The sequence below is a fragment of the Podarcis melisellensis genome (genome assembly GCF_964234715.1).
Source record: "Podarcis melisellensis genome assembly, chromosome: 2".
Taxonomy (NCBI): Eukaryota; Metazoa; Chordata; class Lepidosauria; order Squamata; family Lacertidae; genus Podarcis; species Podarcis melisellensis.
In genome coordinates, this window is record NC_138529.1 from 80,659,822 (window position 1) to 80,684,854 (window position 25,033).

Below are 25,033 nucleotides of genomic sequence, written 5' to 3' on the forward strand. Positions count from 1 at the left end.
GAATGACAGATTAATTTGTAAATGAATGTGGAAATTTTGTGCACAGGGAAGTTCCAAGTGTTTATCAGAGCCCCCATTCACTGCTTCATTAAGATACAGACACGTACAACACAGTATGTTACGCATACAATAGAAGGTACACATTTTTGTGTGTAAGATTTTAGAGGCACCGTTTCAAAAGAAGATACCAGTATCAAGTCACTTTGGAAAATTTGATTGGAAGTCTACACATGCAAAACCTGTGAGGAAAAACATTCCAGTTTTGTGTATTTTGCTCCCACATTTTCATTTTTGTTACATCCCTGCTCCCAAAGAGGAGAAGCAGGGAAAGAGGAGGAAATTGGCTTCATTGTGCCGTTGTAATTAATGTTTGTTTATATCACAGACTTATGTCACTATATGAAACACCTCTCCCAGCACAGCGCTGCATCTTAGCAAATTTAAACCAGCTAATTTTGGTGGGGTGGGGGTTGTATTTGTTTTTTTAAAAAAATTATTCCATACATTTAATATAGACACATTTGAAGTGTTTTCAAATAAACACTACTCAGGGCAGGAACTGCCAAAGGCACATATTTTTCTTTCAATGTTCCCGGGAAGTGGTTTGTTAGGCTATTGTTCTCAATGAAAAACTCATGTGTTTGTTCAGCACAATATGGGTCGTTGCTTTGAGTGAAAGATTCCCTTGACATGGCAAAACCTTCAATTGAAACAAGTCTTTGCCAAGTATATTTTAACCAGATGCAGCACAGCTTTGATTAGCGGCCACTGGATTCCATGTCGGACAGATAATGATGGTTTTGCTTCCCTTTAGTGAGGAAACATCCCCAGCTTTTAATCAAGAAATACACATACCTATGAAGAGATACGCACACAGCGCACCAAACAACTAATTTAAAACTGCAGTTCATGTCAACTTGCCTGACCTCTGACTGTTTAATCTTAACAGGACATATGCAATATCAACTAAAAATAAGTGTAATAAAATATTTATTTTGGCAGATACAGTATAGACATTGTAGAGGGACATGTGGTGCGTGGAAATTTTCTACCACACATATAGAGAGCAGAGAGGGCTCCAAATGAGTTCCTGATTTCCCTCTTGTGGGAAAGCATCTATTGGATAATGATAATATTAAAATGGCAAAGACACGTGCCATTTTGGAATGCTGTTCCAGTTCTACTGATTTGTGCCTGGGGGGACATGGGGAAGCTTGCTATTTGTTGCATATAAGAGGGAATCAGAGTTGGCATGTAGCAAGAGAATTGCAGCAGAGTATTTCTTATTGACATTTCTGTACATGGTCACTAGATCTATATAAAAACTAAGCATTTTAATTGTTATAATTCTCACATATAATTCTGGTAGCGTCATTATTATAACCCTTCAAACAGTGGCCATGAGTCCACTCAAATTAAGCAATGGTATGCTTTGCATTTCAACAGACAAGGAAAATCATCATGCATCCCACAGAGACCAAATGCTGTTTTAGAAGTTTAATTTTAGCTGGGATTGCTCCAATTGCTTTCAAATGGCTGAATCTAGAATGCAGTCCTGTCATCAGGAGCATCCCCTGGGCAGAGTGCCACTCAAGGAATGCTCCCACCAATGGAAGGACTGAGGCAATGTCTGCAGATTTCCCTCCATCCCTTGCAGCCCCCAGTGCCACCCATTACACAGTTCTATTTAGCAAAGGACTTCAGCAGCAGCAGCAGATATTGGCACCTCCCTCCCTCCATCACTTTGCTGGACAACCCTTTTATGGATGAAATGAGTCTTTCCAACATTAGAATGCAAAGTCTGACTCTGTCCCATGGTGTTTTGCCCTCTACAGTAAAATGGAACCAAAAGGGGGAAAGTGAGCACAGAGAGAAATCTTGTTAGAGAAATCTTAAGTACAGTGGTACCTCGGGTTACATACGCTTCAGGTTACAGACTCCACTAACCCAGAAATAGTACCTCGGGTTAAGAACTTTGCTTCAGGATAAGAACAGAAATCGGGCTCCGGTGGCACGGCGGCAGCAGGAGGCCCCATTAGCTAAAGTGGTGCTTCAGGTTAAGAAAAGTTTCAGGTTAAGAATGGACCTCCGGAACAAATTAAGTACTTAACCCGAGGTACCATTGTATTTAAACATCAATTCTGAAAACCATTGAGACGCAATTGATATGTAAGGGTTTAGTTCTGGGAATCAGAGATGGTCTGGCAACTTAACTATACATTTTTCAGAGAAAGCTAAAGAGGCATCTCTTTAGCCTGGCCTTTACCTGAGATGTATATTTTATATTGCTCTAACCACCTTGGGACCTTAGAATGAAGGACAGATAAAAAAAGAAAATAATTAAATAATATATTTTACCAAAAGCCAGTAGGTATATAGCGATTAGAGCCCAGGGAGATCTTTGTTCAAATCTGTATTGAGTCATAAATATCACTAGGTGACTCTGCGCCAGCTTCACCCATGCCAAAGAGATGGATAAAATGCAGGCAGAGAGGACTATGTAAGCCTCCTTGAGCTTCTTGTCATAAGTAAACTGAGAAAACCACCATGAATACAGCATTTCCCCTCTAATTGCATGCCAAACCTCCAAACAGCTTTTTGAACATGAGGGGAATTAAAAAGCAATTTGAGAATTTTGTAGGGCCAGCTTCTGTAAAAATGATGATAGAAAACAATTGAATGCACAAAGGACTCTGGATTGGGACTATACAAGAGAATTACACTCAACAATTGAAGCAAGAATACTATATTTTCTATATATACTTATCTTTTTTGAATAGTAAATATACACATTCTTTCCATGGGAATGCATGGCTTTCTCTGTTTTAAATAATAAATTAAATAAAAAGGACCCAAGTCAATCAAAGTTAAGTAATCGTTCAAGTTGATTTGATTTCTATGGCACAGATTTTAAGCATATTAGTGGATTTCTCTTTCAAAAACATCTGCATGACAAGAAAACAAAAGGATTAACTCACATATGAGTCAACAGCGTGAGGCTAATAGTAATATTTCTACTTGCAATTGTGGTGAACAGGAAAATTGAAAATGTGTCGCTTTAGATTTCCCACTATTTTATTGAAAAGCAAGGCAGAGAAATATGAACCGAATTGTCACTGTTCCAGACAAAAAGAAGGAATCTCTAGTTACAAGTATGGACTTTACCATCAGGAAAACAGGTGTAAGAAGTAAAGGCGGTAATGCAGTTCGTTCAAAGTCATATTGTTCTAAACGAAAAAGAGCTCTTCGGATTGTTTACTTAGCAAAATGAAAAGATCTATGCTTTGAGTGTGGCTTTTTTCCATGTTCACATTATGTATGTTTGGGTCTGTCATAGAAATGCAAACTGTAGCTGCAGTGCAGACAATAACAAACATGACCAGTCTCCTAAAATGTCTGGGAAGTGAGATCTATGATTAGGTGAGAGGCAGTCACAGGCAACCCAGCCTTGAAAGGGATGGGGCTTGTGCTGATGGAAAATCGAGGATCAGAGGCATAGTCGGTAAACAGATAAAAGTAAAAGATAAAATACAACTGCCACAAAGTTTAATTAATTTCTACTTCATATATTTCTCTGGAAAAAAGGTTGCAAATTCCTTTGAATGGGTGGGGACTAATTAAGCCAGAAACAAATTAGGGCCATTGTTCACTGGGGCTTATTTTTACAAAGATACCTCAATGTTACTAAAAGGTTTAAAAAAAAGGTGCACAATATATAAATAGTTAATATTTTGTGCCAATGTCTAATTTAAAGAGGGCTCTGGTGTTACATCACTGGGAGATCTTGAAGCAGAGACAACTTATATCTTGGCCAATTTCTGCTGAAGGAAGCTTCACTTACAGTATTATGCATTTGTCAATGATGTAGAAGTTTACTTTGGTCATGGGTTGGTAACCCAACAAATATATTTACTGCAAGTGTATTAGTCTACAGAACCTTTCAGAGAACATGTACTATGCACTATGATTAAAGAAATCCTCTGCTAGGTTCCTGGTTTGTATTTTCATTGGTTAATTATCACAGTCATTATTAATATAAAGTTTTCACTGAACTGATACCCTGCCTTTGGACTGTGAAGGCATAATTTAGAAATGGTGATTTTATTCCGGCTGAAGTACAAGAAACCATTGAAACCATTGAACACATTAGACAGATACTAGTAACTGCAGTTTTGCTGATGAAAGGAGCTGTTTCAAACCTGTATCTGCCACTGAATGTGCAGTAGGAAGACAAAACCTAAAAAATGGGATGGAATTTGGAGGAATTGTGTTCCTCCAATCGTTCTGTTTGCATAAGCATTTAGCTTGTGATGGAATGATGCCTCCCTTTGTGTTGTTCTACGGGTTCTACACACACACACACACAAACACAAATTTCATGGAGTGCAGGGGAACGGGGACACACCACTGCGCAAATGTAAGTCCTTGTGCAAGGCTTCTGATGACGGTGCTGCTTAGGTGAATGCTATCCATATGAAGCTGACCTGTGCTCCAGAAATAAACATTAAAGCAGGAGTTGGAAACTTGTGGCCCTCTGTACTACAACTTCCATCAGTCCCAGCCAGCGAAACCAAAGCTTAAGGATGATGGCAGTTGTAGAATCTACCCACCCCTACATTAGAATCTAATGTGAGATATGAGAGTTTACTCACAATCCAATTAGCAACTTGGTTTTCAATCCGTCCCCCCACTTCCTCGAAGTAAATCCCATTGAATTCAATTGGACTGACTTCTGAGTAGATATGGATAGGATGATACTTTGCAAGTCTCTAAGGCAAAATAGCAGGTTATGGAGCTCTCATTTCCTTAGACCACTCCCATCAATACACTCATGTATGGATACCCTATTTTCCTTTGCCACTCAAATCTCATTCACAGGAACTATTTGTTCAGATCTTCTCAAGCATCAATGACCTTCTTCCCATTTCTATATATGACCGTCTGTATAATCTCCCAAAGAAGGGCTGTTGGAGAACTCTCATCTGCAAAGCAGGTATAATCCACTCTTGGGATTCACTCCTCTCCTACAATATCCTGAGGCAAACAGCTAATGCTGTCACAGAGGATTATACAGCTTTTGCTTTATTTTGGGGTTACTGGAAAGCCGAGGATGTTGGTGCCCCAGTCACTCCAGTTCACAAGCTGCCAATACTTGTAGCAGAATTAAGCACAATTGAACCTCAGTGTAAACTAGACCACCTTTTGCACTAGCCCCTGAGACCATATGACCTTCAAGGCCAGAACTGCCCTGAGACCGTATGACCTACAAAGTCAGAACTGTCCGGCACAATGCTATGCAGTGCTGGGTTGGCTATGATCCCCAAGGAAAACATTCTCTCTGGGAACGGAAATGGCTCTTGTCCTGTGCCCCAAGGATAAAGAGACGTCAGTCTTGTTAAATCACTGTGGGAAGAGAGTTCTATAATCACGCACCCTGCACTAAGAATATCCTGCAACCAGATGTGTAAATCAAGGGGTTGCACCAGCAAACCAGATGATGCCAATTGCTGAGATAGTACAGTTCTGCCTTTGTTGTTTGAATAGAGCTATTGTATCATTCAGTGATTGCTGTCAGTTTATTAATGCAACTTTGTGTTTCTTAGTACGAAGCCTAGGTTTGCTCTTTTAAAGCTGCTAGGGAAGTGGGGAAATGGTTTTAATTAATTTGATTGTGATGTTAGTGCACATCTACAAGTAATATAAAGATGTCATACACAAGGGTTGGAAAACACAGGAGGGGGTTGTTTTTACAAGTAACTGTTTGGCATGTGGCAACTACTGAAAGGGGAGCATCATGTTCAGGCATTCAGCCCACATGTTTCAAACAACCAAGGGAGTGTATAAGATCATTTTGCAGTCTGGTTCCCTCCCTGGGGCAGCAAAATTTGGTTGAAGAAAGGTGATCATTTGAACAAGTGACCAAGGAGAAACCACTAGCATACCTGTCCACTGGTTTGGAATATGAAGCCTTATGGACATGTGGGTGGTAGTTTGGCACCTATCCATGTGGTTCTGTGAGAATAAATAAAGGGATTAAGTCTGTACTCAATCAGCCTGGGAGACTCAAGTCAAGCCAAACGCTTAATTAATATTATTTAGTAAATTTGTATACTGCCCTTCATCCAAAGATCACAGGGCAGTTCACAGCATAAAAATACAAAATGAGAATGCAAAATAAAACAAAGACAAACCAATAACCCCACCTCCCACAAACATACTTAAAAAGCTATAGAAAGCTAATCAGCCAAAGGCCTAGTTGAAGAGGCACATTTTTGCCTGGTGCCTAAATATGAATAATGAAGGTGGCAGGTGAGCCTCCCTGGAAAGAGAATTCCTCAAACTGCAGAAATGGCCCGTTGCCACACTCCAGACCCCTCATGGAGGAGGCACACAAAGAAGAGCCTCAGTTTATGATTGCAGAGTCCAGGTTGGTTCATATGGGGAGGGGTGGTCCTTTAGGCATTGTAGTCCTGAGCCATTTAAGGCTTTGTAGGTCAATAACAGCACTTTGAATTGGGACTGGAAATTAATCAGCAGCCAATGCAGTAGGGCCAGGATTGGTGTAATATGCTCAAAACCTTTTGTCCTGGGTGAGCAACCTGGCCACCATTCTGCACTGACTGAACTTTCCGAACTCTCTTCAGAGGCAGCCCTACATATACAGTGGTACCTCGGGTTAAGTACTTAATTTGTTCCGGGGGTCCGTTCTTAACCTGAAACTTTTCTTAACCTGAAGCACCACTTTAGCTAATGGGGCCTCCTGCTGCCGGTACGCCACCGCCACGCAATTTCTGTTCTTATCCTGAAGCAAAGTTCTTAACCTGAAGCACTATTTCTGGGTTAGCGGAGTCTGTAACCTGAACATATGTAACCTGAAGCGTATGCAACCCGAGGTACCACTGTAATGGGTTGCAGGAATCTAACACAGAGGTTACCAGAGCACAGAGGACAGAAGTTTGGCTGTCCCTGTACACATATGGGTGCATCTGAGCCACCAGCTGAAGCTGATGTAAGGCACTCACTGCCACTGAGGCCACCTGAGCCTCCAGCAACAGCAAAGTACCTAGAAGTACCCCCAAGCTATGTACTCGCTCCTTCAAAGCGAGTAGAACTCCATCAAGAGCAGGCAAGCTCCCACCCAGTCTAGAGAACCACCCACTAACAGCAAGCAGTTCTGCCAACTCCACTAAGAGAAATGCTAAAACAGAAGCCTACAGAAATGCAACACACTGCTGAAATATATCTTAAGTTAACAAGTCTTTTTGCCAAGTACTTTTCAGCAACTGCTGTTAACTAGTCATTGTCTTGGAAAAGCATTTTGGAATTAAAAGGGAGGGGTGATGCACCTGAGAATAACTAACCAAAGTGACCTCCAGATTTAGAATTTCTGCATTAGAAAAAAAAGATATAGCAAAAATGGACAAGCAGTATTGTGTTAAAAAAAGGCAATCAATGATAAGGGAGTCAGTTATTATCAAAATATTATAACAATGAACCAGAATTAGAACTGGAATTAATTGAGGCTGTTAAGAATGAGAGTGGAAGTGTGCTGATGCTTGTTTGCAATGTCTGCCTCTGTGCCAGATACCTACACAACAATCCCTGTCAAATCATTTCCCCAGAATAGTGATATAGGAGGCACAAAGCTTTGGCTTCCCTGAATCAGGATTCGGAATCAAATCAAGCTCCAAATCAGGATGTGAACCAAATCTTACTCATGCACCTAGTTTATCGGAAGACAAGATATTCCAGAGAGCATTTCCCTAGATCATTTCTTTAGATGACAGAAATTCCCCAAATTTGCTTTTTTAAAAAACTACAAAAACTTCTCAAAAGTATCCAGAAGACTAAATGTGGCCTGTAAATCACTGGCTACTCACTTGCGATCTTTGGGAACTCATGTATATTGTACAAAAGTTCACTAACCACAGTCATCCTGACTAAACCTTCAGCATTTTAAGTTGAATAGTTGAAGCCACTTTGGGGGTTGCCTTGTGTAGCATGAGATTCTGTAGAATAGTAGAGTACACAGATTGCCTGCTGCAGTTCCACCTGGATTTACTGAAGCTGAAAGCCCACAGCTGTATAGTTTGGGCTGTGCTGAGTGGAGAGAATGTGACTTGCTACATACTTTCATTTAGGTGTAAGTAACCTCTTCCTAATTAGCACAAACTATGAGCAAAGGAACAATGCTCCAACCCAGCAGCCCAGATGTTCACCCCACATAATAGCAATATTTTCTACCTCGTAACATTGACATGAAGATAAACCGGTTACTCCATTTCAAAGTTATTTTTCAAGTCATCATCTTAAGGAGAAGGCAGAAATGCTTCCAACTGGCTACTCACTTCCAGGTCCCAGCAAGGTCAAACAGCTAAAGATGGGAGGATTAACAATTACCCCCAAAGGGTTATGTAAATAATGAAGGTTGTCTTCATTCCATTAGTTGCTGTCACAGTTGTCCTATGACACTAGGAATGTGATATGCATAAGTATCTCATAGTGTTCTTTCTCTAACTTTGGATGGTATGCCAGCTGCAACAATACTTAGAGACAGAGATGATCTGGCCTCATTACTTAATGACCAAGTAATACAAGGACAGTCAAAAACAGAACTCTCATCAGCCCCTGCCTACATGGCCAAAGGTCAAGGATGTTGGGAGTTGTAGTTTAGAAATATCAGGAGGGTGCAGAGTGGACTACACCTGAACCAATGACATAAGGAAAACAAGACTTTCTTTGAAACCCATTCAAAAACTTGAAATGGAACAAAACATGGTCCCCGGATTGTTAACTGATACTGACTGATGTAAACATTATTCCAATGTTAAAATAGTTGATGTTTGGTGGATTTCTTTTAATACGTTCAACTGGATTCCAGACATTTACCATATTCTACTTTTCTAATGGATGTGGTATTTCTATAATTATAAACCTCCATTTATTTGAAGACATTGATTTAGTTTTATGCTAGTTTAAACCATACGTTATACCTTTTCTAATAATGAAAATACATACAAAGGGCCACAAGAACAGAAATAAATGGGCGAGGTGAGGTGGGGTGGGCAGAGTGAGATGGTGAGGGGAAGCTCATTTATAAAATATTGCCAATTTCAATATCATTATTTTCTCACAATATTGATTTCAAAATATCCTCTTGAATGCAGGAGAAAAGGAAAAAAGCTCAATAGGCTTTCTTGATCTTAGTATTATAGGAACACTCTGACGCCAAATACACTTGGAAAATTCTTAGCAAATACTCAATTTCCTAGGATATGTGTCAAATGCCAATAGAATAAAATGAATGACTATATTGTTTACAACACTTAGCAAACACTGTACAAGAATTAAACTAAAGTACAACTTGTCCAAGAGGGCTTAATCCATGAAAGACATAGGAAACCAGCTTAATTTGTCAAGATGGCAGCCATTAGCTCTGAAAGGTTATGCAAATAGAGAAGATGGATGATAAAGTGCAGGCCACCCCCATTGTGTCAAACATAAATAAACTCTGTACAAAACTGACAGGTAGCTAATTTGTTTTGCAGGGAAGACAGGTAATGGGACACCTCTGTACGCCACAAGAGACTACATCATGCTTTAATGCAAGTAGGTTTAGATAAAAGTTAGTATTTGGGGGGAAATTAATTATCTGCCATGGTCATAAATAGCTGTTTAGTACTAAATTGAAACTCAGTTGAAATGCTGGCCTTTTTGAATATTAACAGTGCTTCACAATATGGACTTGCAACGCAACAGGTAAAACTGAGCAATTTTAGTTAATATATCTGTGACATAAGAAACTAGCAGAAAACAATGGTGCCTTTTCTAAGGTTCATGGAGACTTCATAAGGAATCCTTTATTCTAAAAAAAAAAAAAAATACAGAAAGCTGTAACAAAAAAATTTCAGGTAACTCTTTTCCGCTTCCAGTAACAGCATGAAAGACAACAAACAATCCATGAGAAAAAGCTGCACTGTGTTATCGCTACATCTCCAGGCAAGAAGAGCCTCACCTATTGAATTTCTGCCTGTCATATCAAAGGGCTAATAGCATTGTCAGAGAAAACACTATGTGAAATAGGCAAAAAGCAGATAGGACATCACAACACAGCCCAGAATTTGATTCTAATAAGTAAATCACTTGGGTATAATTTAAAGCCAAAAGAACAGGAGGGGGTGATTTTTAACAGGCAACATAATGGGGCTTCAGAAGAATCAGGGATAGATATATAGATATAGATATAGATATAGATACACACACACACACACACACACACACACACAGTGTTTGTTGTTTAGACTGAAACCCCCACTCAGCCAACAAGTACCATGTCCCATTGCTGTAAGTACTATTGAAACCTATGGAACAAAGCTGGTTCAAAGCCTGGGCACAAAATGTAATCATACCTTTCCTGATTTAAGATTACAGTGGTACCTCGGGCTACATACACTTCAGGTTACATACACTTCAGGTTACAGACTCCACTAACACAGAAATATTACCTCGGGTTAAGAACTTGCTTCAGGATGAGAACAGAAATTGTGCAGCGGCAGCAGGAGGCCCCATTAGCTAAAGTGGTGCTTCAGGTTAAGAACAGTTTCAGGTTAAGAACAGACCTTCAGAATGAATTAAGTTCTTAACCCGAGGTACCACTGTACTTAACCTTGGCTTCTGCAGTCTGAATAGACTCAATTACCTCTCCAGGGCAGCTAAAGCCATGCAAGTATACTGAATCATAATGCATCAATGAAAACGACTACAAGTTCATCATGCTGTCCCTGAACCAGCAAAGCAGCTAAGTATATGGTTAACTCTGAAACTCCCAAAGGTAGAAAACTACCTTTGCACCTTGCTTCATGCCCTGAATGCGGGCTTTCTAAGGATATCTGCCTCCACAGTATTGGAAACAGCAAGCTGTAAAACATGGGAATTTGGTATGATCCAGTGGGCCTTTTTATGGCCATATGTGTTACTGCAGAATGATATACTTAGGTAAGGGTAAAGGGGACCCCTGACCATTAGGTCCAGTCGTGGCCGACTCTGGGGTTGTGGCGCTCATCTTGCTTTACTGGCCGAGGGAGCCGGCGTACAGCTTCCAGGTCATGTGGCCAGCATGACTAAGCCCCTTCTGGCGAACCAGAGCAGCACACAGAAACGCCGTTTACCTTCCCGCCGGAGCAGTACCTATTTATCTACTTGCACTTTGATGTGCTTTTGAACTGCTAGGCTGGCAGGAGCAGGGACTGAGCAACGGGAGCTCACCCCGTCACAGGGATTCGAACCGCCGACCTTCTGATAGGCAAGTCCTGGGCTCTGTGGTTTAACCCACAGTGCCACCCACATAACAAATGACAACAGCTGGAGGATGGGAAATACAGATTACACTGAAAAGGTTGGCCATCCTCTTATTTTCCTACTTGAAAGAAGGGGATCACTCCAGCCCATTGTACTGGCTACCCACTACAATGTGAGTACAAGACAGCCACAATGGTTTGGGTAAAGTTAGGAAAACATGGCTTGTGTGTTGGAAAACAATTGAACAACACTGAGATGACACCACAGCAGGAAGCCCTAAAGCCAAGGAAGGAAGAGAAAGAGTAATGAAATAATAATTCTTCTACTGAGCACTGCTGACTCACACCTCTTCTCCTTCAGGAAATTCAACCTGATTAATCATTTCACAAAGTCATTAAAATGAGCAGAGAATAAAGCAGGTTGCCAATTGCCTCCTATGAACTTTTGTCAACTAGTACTTCCCAAAATGCTGGCCAGCAAGGCCAGGAAAGGATATGGTACCACAGGAAATGTGTCTCTGAAGTTTCCCTAATGAGGAAGGGGCTTACTAGGTTCTTGCTGCTATTATGTTCAATTGTAATTTTATGAGCTGATACACTTGTGGGAAGAAAAGAGACAGACACTCTTCTGGCAGATTAGTTAGCCCTTTAAGGGGTCTGCTGTTAATTTTGATTATTCATCTGCACATCTGTCTTTGCCCAACTGTGACATGAATACAACTCCTTACCGCTAACTCCATTTAATCAGAAGCTTGTCTCCAATGAAATCTGTCAGCTTGTTTGACCTCTTAACAGATCTGCATCTAGAGTTACAATCTAGTTCAAAGTCAGATCTCACATTTCCAACAGCTTGGATAAAGGGAGAACTCTGGCTTGCACCTATCTGGGCCTGATAGCTTTTGACCCCCTCCCTGGCCACCCCCATTCACCACCTACTGATAGCTTGCATTTTTGAAATGGCATTTTGAGCTGCAATACTGACAATTGCTCCAGAACTCAGGATAAAATCAAAGAAAATAAACGCATTACAGAGATACCAAAACGTCACCCTCTCTTCAGATATTTAACAGTTCATTGTATCATAATAATTTCCCTCCTCTCTTGTATTGCTTGACCATCTCCCAGAGAAATGTGAGCTGAAACATTTGAACATTCATCTCAGGCTATTCATTCACTTGATATGTTCTCTGAAAGTTTTAAAGCGGGATATTACACAGTTCATGTTAAACCTCAAAATTAACTTATTTTAAGCAGTAATTACCTCTTTTCGAGTGATCTACAGGTAAGCTGTCAGGAACTGTTTTTCAGAAGGTGGGGGTAGTGAGAGATATTTGTCCCACTCCTGTGGCAGTGAGGTATAGTAAACATTAAGATTAATTAAGCTAACAGGTGAGCACACAGGCACCTTTGGAGGCAAAGAGGGCTTCTGGAAGCCAGCTGCTCTGGGTTGATCCTGAATATGAAATGTTTTTGAGCAGGCACCCCCAGACTCAGCCCTCTGGATGTTTTGGGGCTACAATTCCCATCATCCTTGACCATTGGTCCTGTTAGCTAGGGATGATGGAAGTTCTAGTTCCAAAGCACCTGGAGGGCCGAGTTTGGGGATGGTTTCTTGAGGCTCATTTGATGCACCAGCCTGGATTTGTAGGGCCCAGGTAGGAAGGCCACCCTATTCACCGTAAGGTGGGGCCCAGGCTTTGGGCCTATGCATTGCCATGTACTTTGGAAAGAGGAGGGTTTGGCTTGCCATGGCTGAAATTAAGTTAGCTTCCTGCTCTTCTCATTTCCCCTCTAAGTATTAAAAATAAAATGCCACCCTAGTTCAACCCTTCATTAGTGTTTCGCCTCCTGGGTCCAGTCACAAAAGGTCTTTGGATCTGCTGATGTCTGAATGGAACATTTTAAAAAGAAGTCAGTGGGAATCAGCCTGGGCTGTTTTGCATACTTTAATATTGCATACTTTAATATTGAAAGTCACTTCATCTGCTGATACAACGCCACCCCAGAAAAGTATATAAAGATGGGGTCCTAAAACAGTGTTATTAAACTATTCATTCAGTTCTACTGAAATGTGTGTAAATGTGAAAGCTGTTAAAAAGGGATTAATTGTTGTCCACGCTACTAAGATATTAGTGTAAAATGACCTCAAGGTTTAAAAGCACCATATGAAGGGGAGAACAGTAATCTTGCTCTGCTGCTCCTAATGAATAACAAATGGGCCTTCACAATTTATTTAGTTCAATACAAGCTGACATTACAACTCATTCTTCTGGGTCTTTTTTCTTCTTCTTCTAAACTCTGTGGTAATGCATCATCTTGCCTGGCTGTATGTCATCTTCTAGAAGGTCAACAAAGGTATGTGCCCCCCCCCCAAGTTTAAGTTATGAAAAACTTTGACAAAGCCTGGACTAGCCTGCTCTGTTTTATTCTTGCTTACATCTTAGATGCTTCATCAGAAGAATGTGAGTCAAATATTTTTATAAATAAGTCTTTTTACTTGACAAATAAATAAAAAACCCCACACAAAACTTGCACTTAACATATACTGGGTATTTTTGTGCCTTAATATATAGTATCTTTAAGCTGGATGTTTAAATGAGCATTATAAAGCATACTGCTATTTATTGTCATTTCACAGGTACTTAGAAATATGTATTATGTTGCTGTGGACAATTAGCCTTTTATCCAATTTTACTTGATAGTTTAAACTCTCCCACCCTAAGGTTTTAATTATCCCTCTCAGCCAGCCCTCTTAGGCCTCGGTTCATGCAGCTGGCAATCTGCCTCAGTGATGTTATAACCTTGTTAACGTAACAAAAGAGGAGTTTACTTAAAACTGTACTGACTATGGACTTAAGCCAAATTTACTTGAAAGAGGAAAGAGACTGTCAAAAATCCTACAGTAAACATAGGAAAGCAGTTCTTTCATAACCTTCACCTTAATTCATATAGACAAGTAATTTACATGTAAGTGGATTCATATGGTCTGGAAGGGGGCCTCCCCCTAGAGCCGGACTGCTTCATGTCCCCTCCCCATCCTGCACTCTCTTTTCAGAGAATTGCAAGGTTTACCAGAAGACAGAGCATCTGCAGGGTTTGAATCACAACAAATTATAAGGTAAACATTTATAAAACTAGTCAGCATCAATATGAACAGAATGAATTTCACCAAGCCATTTCCAAATCCAAGCAGCCCTCTTGTCAAAACCATTGTTTACATTCAGTAAAGACTTTTATGTCGAGAGTGTAAAGTTGCATTACTCTAATGAAGTAATGGTTACATTACCCTAAAATGTAAGTGGCTTGTCAAATTCTGATCTCCCCCATTCATTTAATGACCACATTACAGTCAGAATTTCCTAAATCTGTTTAATTAAAATCATTTTTTTAGGTTATACACCAAGAGAACCTTATGTTAAGTTAGATTAAACAAAATATCGCTGGATGAATATGGAAATCTTCATGGAGCTGGGACCCTAAGCACACTAACGTGAAAGCGAATTCTACTGAAATTTCAAGGATGCTCTTCTCAGATCATGATATAAAAAGTAGGAAAGACAGGTGTGCAAACTTAGTGCAACTATGAACGGAACTTTGAGCTACACAGATATTTTCAAGTGATGTTTGTTTACTTAAAAGCATTTCTAGAATGCTTAATGTTTTAAAATCTGTTAAGTGATATATAAAAATAAAAAGTGTCATAAAAACAAAGATACAACATAAAACTGGTATGAGCAGTATTATAAGCTTGTTATTCAGTTATAGCAAGGTCTAATACATGGAACAGGGAATGAAATCTAAATGAGAAATTATGAAATCTAAATGAGAAACTCACAATGGAAGCATTCAAAATGCAAATTTACCAAGTTTGAACCTATCAAATATTCTGAATATTGAATGGCCTCAAGCCATCCATGCTGATCTGTGGCAGAGCCTCTGTTAGGCCCTAGATGTTGAGCTGATATGCTCAATATCCCTAATATTGTGGAATGTAGGATATAGGCTAGCTGAAACTCATTAAAAGTCACAAGGGATATTTTAAGCAGGGAGGACAGATTAGGCATTGCTAACCAAGAGGTTGTTCCATGGAAATCTGGAGTGGGTGGGTGGAAGAAAATGATTTTATACATACAGTGTTTTAAGAGATAAATATCATCTATCAGATGTATCCCAATGGCAATATCTGTAGCTACAACATCTTGCAATAACAGTGTTTGGACCAGACCAGAAAATAATATTTAGACTCTATTGGATTCCATTATGTTTGTGTAGAAAAGGAATGTCTTAACACAATTGTTTGTTGGTGATGTAATAAGAATAATTTCTCTTCGAAAAGTATGTTCTTACATTGTCCTAGTTTTGGGAGAAAGTGTTGAACTGTATAAATTTGTCTGTAGGAAAAATATCAAAATTTTCAGAGGAAAATATTCTTTTGAATGATATACCTACTATAGGGAAGTTGACAACTGGACAATGCAAATGGGTTCTATGTGCCCTAGCACCAAAAGACTGGAATTGATGAACTGGAAGGAGAAAAATATGCTCCCCTTTAATCAATGGATTGAAGACATGACAGAACTTGCAACATATGAGTGGATTTTTAAACAGACATTTTTATAGACATTGTTTGGATAAATATATTGATATTTGGAACAAGTTTATACTGAATATAGTAGGTTATTAATAATCATATATGTATTAGCAAACTTTAATGGAGTTTAAATAATCATCAGTAAATAGGCAGTAAATTCACTGTGTTCACAAAACATACTCTTTAAAAAGTGGAACACTTGGTTGGTTTTTTACAACCTGCAGTGTGGTTTCATTTAATTGTAGAATCCATGCTGAGAGCATAGAGAGTCATATGCCAAATTAAATACAAACAAAACAGCAGGATGTTGATACAACTGTGACTTCCACAGGAAGTAGTTAGGATGGTAATGTGACCTTCTTGGAACTTAGGCTGAAATTCTCCTGCAATTCCTGTTCCTGCCCAATAGATCTGTAACACAGCACGTCTTAACTAACGTTTTTGATACCAACTTGCTGGCACCATAAAGATGAGAAGAATTCAAATGAAGGTCTTATTCTTGATGGTCAGAACAGTCCTATACTCATATTATGCCAGGACTGAAGATAAGCTGCCCCTACACCAGTGGAACAGCAGCCATATCCAATGTATGCTCTGTTTGGGAGGGGAAAGGAGGAGAGGGGGAAACGACATACATACCCCCACACCTCTGGGAATAGTGTCCACCAACCAGGAACTATGCTTGTGGCCATGCCCATAAGCTCCGCACACATAGAGGTAATCAATTAACCCACAATGATGGGGACATCATTGAGCTCCCCCCACCCCCCATTCTGGACATGAGGAACACAGGCTCTGCGGGAGGAGCCCTAGTCCCAAAGAACACCTCATGTTTTACATGCTGCAGGTAACAGATTTGAATCCAGGGTACACCTCCAGGAAAGGGAGAAGGGCATCCTCACCTTAAACACAACTGAGCCATTGCAGGCCCAGGGGCAGTGAAACCTTGGGCAGCAGGCCCTAAGGCTGGTATAATTGCAGTAAACACAGGACAGCCATTACCTCTGAGTAGACACAATTAGGATTGTGCTGGTGAAGATTTAAGTCTTGAATATTGCACATGGAATGTCAAAGGGCTGAAAGTCTTTGCATGTTTTATAGAGCAGATAAAACTTTTGTTTTAATATACGAAATGATACACAGCCCGAAAGTTTAACCAACAAAATTATTGTAAAATGGGTATTGTAATCTTGCAACAAATATTTGAAATTGTTTTGTGCAGTGCATAATCCCAGTGTGTGCATGTGTTATGGAAAACCCTGAGGAAATAAAAGAGGTATTCTGCCAGGGCTGGTCTTAGCCAAAATCTACCTTTATTTAAGATCATTGGAAACATGCTTTCGCAAAGTTTTATTAACTGAGGAAATAGTAATGATCAAAATGATGAAATAGGATCATATTTATATTGAAATGAGGCCAGCAAGGGAATGTGTGGGCCTCCATCTCTGATACAATACGAGTACAAATGGTTCAAAAGACAGAAGCGACAGTGAGGGAGTAGATGACTGGAAAGCAAAGTTAAGCTTCTGTTTTCAGGGATATCTTTCTCTCTCCCTTTTTGGAGGCTGGCTGAATTATACCCTTGTCTACTGAAACCCTCTTAGTTTAATTCCCACAGGCCTCAGTGACACCTAGGGCAGCACTGATCAACTGCAGGCTCCTACATCGCTAATCTCAGCCAGCAAACTGATTATGATTTTAGCAGATGTTACAAAATAGAATGGGTCCGTTTTCCCCTTCTTTAAATAGGAAATGCTGCGTGTTTCAGACTTACAACATTACAATTTTGTAACAGGAATGAAGTTCTCTCCAGGGATTTTACTGGATATACTAGATACTTGGATTTATGAGACAGAATAGCCAAACAAGCTAAAGAGACTCAATTCACTTGAGTGAAATTAAATTTTTGCCTTGTGACTTGGTTTTGCATAAGATGTTTGTATATGAAGAGTAAGAGACAGACTCACGGAAATAGTGAAAGGTTTTAAATGAATGCAGTTCACTCCTTTTTGTGATCTCTTTCAGAATATTCTTAATCTCTTTGGCTAAAAGAGAGGCCCTCTTTCTTCTCTTAACAAGCATGAATCAGCTCTTCTACGCTTTCTTCTGTGAGTGGGATGGCTGCCTTTCTACTCAGGTCTTTTTTCACAGTTGCAGTAGTAGTATCATGGTAAATACCAGTCTCAATCTAGCTAAAGAAAATAGTATGATTTGGAACTACATAGGTCCTCCACTTGCAATGGAATTTAGTCTCAACTAACTAACTTTAACTGGGTTGGGCTACTTGTAATTGATTTTTATCAGCATTGCGTTGTTGTTGGTTAATCAGCAGGTACTGGCCACAGCACAAAGTAGAATCCTTGGGTATTGGCCATGATCTAGAGCAGAATCCACAGTGTGTGTAATTTCCCAAATTCATAGAATTGGATTGACCTTGCTCTTGCTGGGTGAGTAATGGATGACTCTGACCATTACAGCCCACTAGATCAGGACAGTTGAGTGAGCTGGTCTTGGGCATAATTTCAGTTATAGCTCTTTTAAGCAATAGCAATTATGTATTTGAGCCAGCCCACACCAGCTACCATCTCAGTCCTAAAAGCATGCACAGGCATGTTGTCTTGATTTGATTTTGATTTGGAACTGGGGAAGATTTTGCTTAGTATTTCCAAGAGTTCTCAGGCCAGCATATGCATCAGTCTCTTTTCCAGGTCAATAGACTTTGTTGGAGGGAATCAGAAATGCACCTTATCTTAATTCATTCTTATTATTTATTCAGTTTCACCATAAGGTCCCAGGACAGGTCACAGAAAGTAATCTTTTGCCAGCTCACATTTCCAGACACAATTGAGACCTGCTGGGAAGCTATCAAAGTGACTCCACACCATCCAGTTAACCACTTCTACATTCAGAATTATAGTGATAATGACTTCAAGCATTCCACCAGACAACACATTGTGTGTGTGTGTGTGTGTGTGTGTGTGTGTGTGTCTATAAGAAATGGTGCATTTTTGACCCCCAAAAATGTGGTGTAGAAAGATTTTATTAACTAGTTCAGCAATCGTGTTTCATTTGCAGAAATTGATTTTACCAGCCATTGTAGCATATATAAGATATATGTGCATATATTGCCCTTTCTTTTTCTTTAGGAAGTTGCTCCATACTAAAGGTAAAGGTAAAGGACCCCTGGATGGCTAAGTCCAGTCAAAGGCAACTATGGGGTCCACAGCTCCACCCACATCCCATACTAGAGATGGTTCAATGAGAGCAAAGCTTGATCAGGTTGGGACCACCAAATTCCATGTATATATTGTTGCCTCCTCCATGCCTAACCCTAGTATTGATTATCTATCATTCAAACTGAAGTAGTGCAATCTGTCGTTCACTAGTCCAAGAAGGGAGTTGTACGGAAAAAAGAAACCAAAGAATATATGTAAAAGTAGAATGTGAGTGAATCTGTCCGCAACTGTAATTATAAGAATGCTTGCATAGGGGAGAATCCCTCAAAATAATTCAGATTTCTTTCCAAACAAAATTGCCACTAATGTCAGTGTGACCTCCACAGAAAACAAAGTATGCAATAAAAATCTCCCTGTAGAGCTTATCTAACAGCATCAAATAATAAACTCAACAGAAGATGGTATCTACAAAAAGTTTATCCTCTGAAGGATACTTACCTAGCAAATGTTCCTTCTTTTAAACATAATTGTAAAATGTGAGACTCGTGGCTGAATTAAGTTGCCACCCTCTTTCATTCTGAACTTCTTAAAATAATTTTGTACTCTTAAAAAGGATTTGCAATGACAATTGATGCAGTTGTCTAAAGATAGACAACTGATTATACACAGTAAATTAAGATGGGCCGTGGCAATGTGAGCCAGAGGAGGTTAGAAGACAGAACTTTAACATAATATAAGCATAGGAAATCATCATGAAAGCTCTTAAGTATACAATTCAATGCATATTTGACTATAAGCCAACAGTCACAAAATATATTCTGTCAGCACTATTGAAATAATAAAATTGTAAATATCTAAAACGCTTTATCCTCACTAGTTAAATTAATAAATGGTATCTAAATATTGTAAAATAGCCAGACAAATGAGCACCACTCTATTCCACCATTATAATAATTCATTATTTGTGTCACAGAATATATTCAGCTTTAATCTAAGAACATAAGAAGAGCCTGCTGCTAGTCCAGCACCCTGTTCTCACAGTGGCCAACCAGATGCCCGGGGGAAGCCCATAAGCAAAACCTGAACAGCACTTTCCTACTGGTTTCCAGATGCATACTGCCTCTAACAGTAGAGAAAGAACCAGGGGCAAACAAAGGCGTTGTGACACCCGGAGTGGGGCGTCGCTACGTAGGGCACATGTGCAGGATCACTACGTACGACATATACGCCGTATGTAGCGACGCCGCACATGCACTGTACATGGCGGTTTGCCGGTGGCGCCACTCGAGCACCGTATGGACTATGCCGGGATCCCTCCGTTGCCGCTACAGCCACGAACAGAGGATCCTCTACATGCGGCTGTAGTGGCGATGGAGGGATCCCACCGCCATCTGTACGGCACTCGAGCGGCACCGGCAGCAAATCGCTATGTACAGTGAATGTGTGGCATTGTTATGTACAGCGCATGCGTGCAACGCCACACATGCACTGTACATAGCGGTTTCCTACGGCGCCGGGATCCTATGCTCGTGGCTGCAGCCATGAACGGAGGATCCTCCACATGTGGCTGCGGTGGCGCGATGGCTGCTCACGCCTCCGCAAGCCCCAGTGCAATGCCTTCTTGTCACCCCCTAGACATGGCGCCCGAGGAGAACTGCCCCCCCCCCATTGCGACGCCACTGGGTAGAACATAGCCATCATGGTTAGTAGGCATGTACAGCCTTATCCTCCAGGGATCTGTTGAATCCTCCTTTATAGCCATCAAAATTGGTGGCCATCACTGATCCCTGTTAGCATAACATACTGATAAATTATGTTCATGCTAAGTACAATGCTGTACATATTCTACCCCCAAATCTACCACCATTCTTCATCTGAAAGCAAGTATATGGTGCATTCTTTACAACCTATGTAAACGAAAGGTTGTTAAGAAAATGTTTTCATTATCATCTGAAGCACCATCCACTCCTTCCAGCTGCTGCTATTATTTCTGTCAGAGGGAGGTGCTTTTTTTTTAATTATCCAGGAGAGGTTGTCTGCACATCAATACAGCACACATTGCCCTTTAAAGAAACAAGCTCATCAATGAGGTTTCCTATGAAGTGATACTTGGAGGGCTTTGCTGCACTGCTGCTGCTCCTCAGCTTCATCAGGCAAACTTCAGACCCCTGTGACAGGTGGATTCTTCCCCAAAAGCCTTGGGTGAATGATTCACTGGTCTCTATCCTCACGGTGTGCAGAAGCCTTGGGAAAGCTGGCACTTGAGGGCAGCAGCTTGTGTAGGAACCAGATACCTGCTTGTGGATCTTGCCCTGCTGGTGAATCTTAAGCAAGTGGTTTGGATGGGTATAGCAAGGGATTACAACAGCAGCCCAGCCCAGGTTATAATGGTAGGATCTCACGTACCAGTTAGCACACCTTTGGAAAGTATGATAAGCAAAGTTCAGGGAGAAAACAAACCTAACCTGAGGAACTCCAGGGAACAAATATTGTATCACAGTAAATCCATCTGATCTTGTAACCTGCTTTGTGCAAGATGTACCATGGAAAAGCAGCATGTGAATACACTGATGAGGAAATGTGTAATTTATTGTATTAAACCCCTCAATGGTTTCATTTGTATACATTTTTTCAAATTGTTTGTGGAGATGGCGCATATTATATACATTCTTAAAGATGTTTCCTAAAGAATTCACATCCATGAGAGGCAAATGCGGATTTAGATAAGATTTGCTGAGTACGGCAGTTACAGAAAAATGAAGCCTTTTAAATGGCATGTATATTTTCAATGCACGTTCAAAATATTGTCTGCTTAATTTTTGTGTATTCCTTGCTATAGATGTGCCCACATTGGGCACATTCTTACAGAGGCCATCAATTTCAAAGATTGTGCTGCAAATTTAATGTACTATAATTACGTATACTTATCTTTATGGTGGGGAGGAAGTTCAATTTAATTATATCCTTCTGTTCTTTTTTTAGTTTCTTAAGAACAAGTATAGTGATAGTGTGGAATGCTTATAGCTTTTCACCAATTCTGCTTTGTAATCTTGGCAACATCTGTTTAAAACTGATTTTCCTCCCATCTCATTACACCCTCCTATGGAAAATGCACTAGTAAAAGAATAAATAATAAGTGACTTTATCATCCTTGTCCTGTCACACAGATTAAAACAGTTTTAGTATTCCTCAGGAACGAGATATTCACCCAGACATTATACACTAAAGCTCAGGGCTGTCAGCTATCAAAAATCTTCTTTGACAAAACCCACATCTTTTGCAACCTAGTTTCTATGGCATAGTAGTCCACCTCTTTGGTATTAATATCTAAAACAAGTTTTTCCACCTTTAGTGATAATGCTGTCACACAGAAGGAAATCTAATGAGTGGCCTGTGTTCTTTCAGAAATGCAAGAACTGTTTTTTAAGTTTAAAATTCATATGTCACATCGTTTTTAACTTCTAGCTAACTTAATGGACCATTTCCATTTTAAAAGCCGTAATTGCTCAAAAGAAAGCTTTGTTATTTATTTAATGACAAAACATCTCTTTTCAAAGACTACAAGAAAGGAGAGTAGTCCCAGAGATGCTCACTAGGCTCAATAGACATATCAGGGAATATACCCATGGGGATCTGGTTAGCCACAGTGAGAACAGGATACTGAACTAGTTGGGCCACTGGCCTGATCCAGCAGGGCCCTTCTCCTTAGACTACTGCCAAAGACTCATTAACAAAGTCTTGACCCCTTTGTGACTAAAGTTAGGACAAACAGAAATGTAAATAAACCTGGTTGCTCATATGGAACTGTTGCGATACCCAGATGTTTTGGATGAGATTCAAAACCCAAGGGTACTGTGTTTTTAAAGCTTGCAATTTGATTAATATTTATCATTATAGCTAAGGCTGTGCTGTATAGGACTAAGTAGCAGAGGGGCAGGAAACATGGGCAAATCTGAAGAACTCTGGGTTGGGTTGGGCTTATCTTAAAGATGAGGTGGCTGAGGCTTTGAGTTATATTTACACACACACACACACACACACACACACACACACACACACAGACATTTAGTTGCCTTCCCTAGATGAGATTTGACATCCATTTTGAATTCCTTTGTAATTTGTGACACATTGCACAGGAAGGATGCTACCGTTAGCACAAACTTGAAAGTCTCTTCTCTGCTTGCCTGTCCTTTGTGTACATATGAAGGTGGGGGAAAGCTGTCATCGGTGGGGTATTCTGCCACAAATGACAAAGGGAACATTGCCAGGCTGACGAGGGCAGCTGCCTCACTGCTTAAAGCCGAGGCAAAGCTCTTTTTTTGGGGGGGGGGTCCTCAGCCACCTTGTCCTTAACACAGCCTCCATTTTAAGTTCTTCAAAGTCACCCACAGCAAAAGATTAACCCAGTCTTCAAGTGGTGATGGGGATGTTTTGCCCCAGCCCACAAAGTAGTGAAAAATTCTGAGCCAAATGATTCAGCGCTAATTATTACACATCCCAATGCAGTGAAATCACATACCCCAAAGCACCCCTTGTTCTCATTTTTTTTAAGGATGCACACAAAACAAAGTATATCCATAGAGCAGAAAGGGAAAATAAAATGAAAAATCATGTTCCTTTGAATCCTATCAAAATCAAAATATATGTGTACTTACTTCATTTCCAGAATCTCTTCTAACTGTTTTCTCCGTTCTATTCTTAAATTGGCTAGATGTGCTTCTTTCTCACCCAGAGACTGTTGCGTTGAGGCAAGCCGTGCTTTGGTAGCATCCAGTTCTTGTCTGGTCTTATCCAGGGCATTCCTTAGTTCTTCTAACTAAAAAAAGCATATGAATTAAGTGGTCACAATGGTAATGTGTAAATAAACAGTTAGGAAGTTGCTCCATACTAAAGGTAAAGGTAAAGGACCCCTGGATGGCTAAGTCCAGTCAAAGGCAACTATGGGGTCCACAGCTCCACCCACATCCCATACTAGAGATGGTTCAATGAGAGCAAAGCTTGATCAGGTTGGGACCCCCCTTCTCTTGTCAAATAAGCAGGCTTTTACATAATAAGGTAATTCAGAAAATTTTATGGCTACCACATTGGGCACTACTTACAATTTTACTTTTTTATTTATTATTTCAGTTATATTCCACCTTTTCTCCAAGGAACAAGGAATTGATCTACCCTTTTGATCCTTACAACAGCCCTGTGAGGTAGCTTTGGCTGAGAGGCAGCAACTGGGTCCAAGATTACCCAGTGAGCTTCATGGCTGGATTTGAACCTTGGTCTCCCAGTTCCTAGTCTACCACTTTAACTACTACACCATGCTAAATTTCAACCCTATGGGAAGCCTGAAAGCTGGACTTATCTGACTGACCAGTATAGGAATCTGTTCATAGCAAATATGTTGATTATAAATGGTGTCTATATGTGTGTGTGTGTTGCTCACATCTTTGCTTTTTTAATTTTAAAATTGCTCTATGAAATGTTGCAGGAGTGAGAAATATCATTTTTCCTTACGGTGTTTCCACACAAAAATTTCAGATTTAAAGATTAAATTGTCAGAGTATCAATACCCAGGTCCAACTTAGACATACTGTTATAGACTGATAATAAATCTAAAAAAATCACGGAGGAGGCAAAGATGGACAGAGTGAATGGAAGGTATTTCCCTCCCCCCCCCCCGTTTTTTTTACCCTTCATATCTATCCATTCCTCTTCACATAAGTCCCTGGATGTTTCACTGTCTATTGATCCCTGTGCCACCACTTTATTTCTCGCTGCCACTACCCAGGCCTTACCTGGTACAATACTGAATCCAGTCAGGGTTAAATTGGAACATAAACTTTTGTTTATTTATTGCAGTTTAACAAGTATGGGGTTTCATAAACAGTATCAGTCATTTACATTCATGGGGTGCCTATCCAGACCTATAACTTCCGCTACCAGCTCTCACTCACTAAAGCACCTCTCAGATATTTACT

General features: G+C 40.2%; 1 protein-coding gene across 10 annotated transcripts in view; it reads right to left on the reverse strand.

Annotated features, from left to right (window-relative positions):
- The window catches only part of ERC2 (ELKS/RAB6-interacting/CAST family member 2), a 518,559-nt gene that overhangs the window by 195,612 nt on the left and 297,914 nt on the right, over positions 1-25,033 (reverse strand). For all 10 annotated transcript variants that reach the window (XR_014165505.1, XR_014165506.1, XR_014165507.1 and 7 more), the window contains one exon: positions 23,720-23,880. Coding sequence is in view for 3 of the 10 variants with exons in the window: in XM_081899985.1 (XP_081756111.1) it covers positions 23,720-23,880 (161 nt within the window). In the remaining 7 variants the exon portion in view is untranslated. The remainder of the gene's footprint in view (positions 1-23,719; positions 23,881-25,033) is intronic.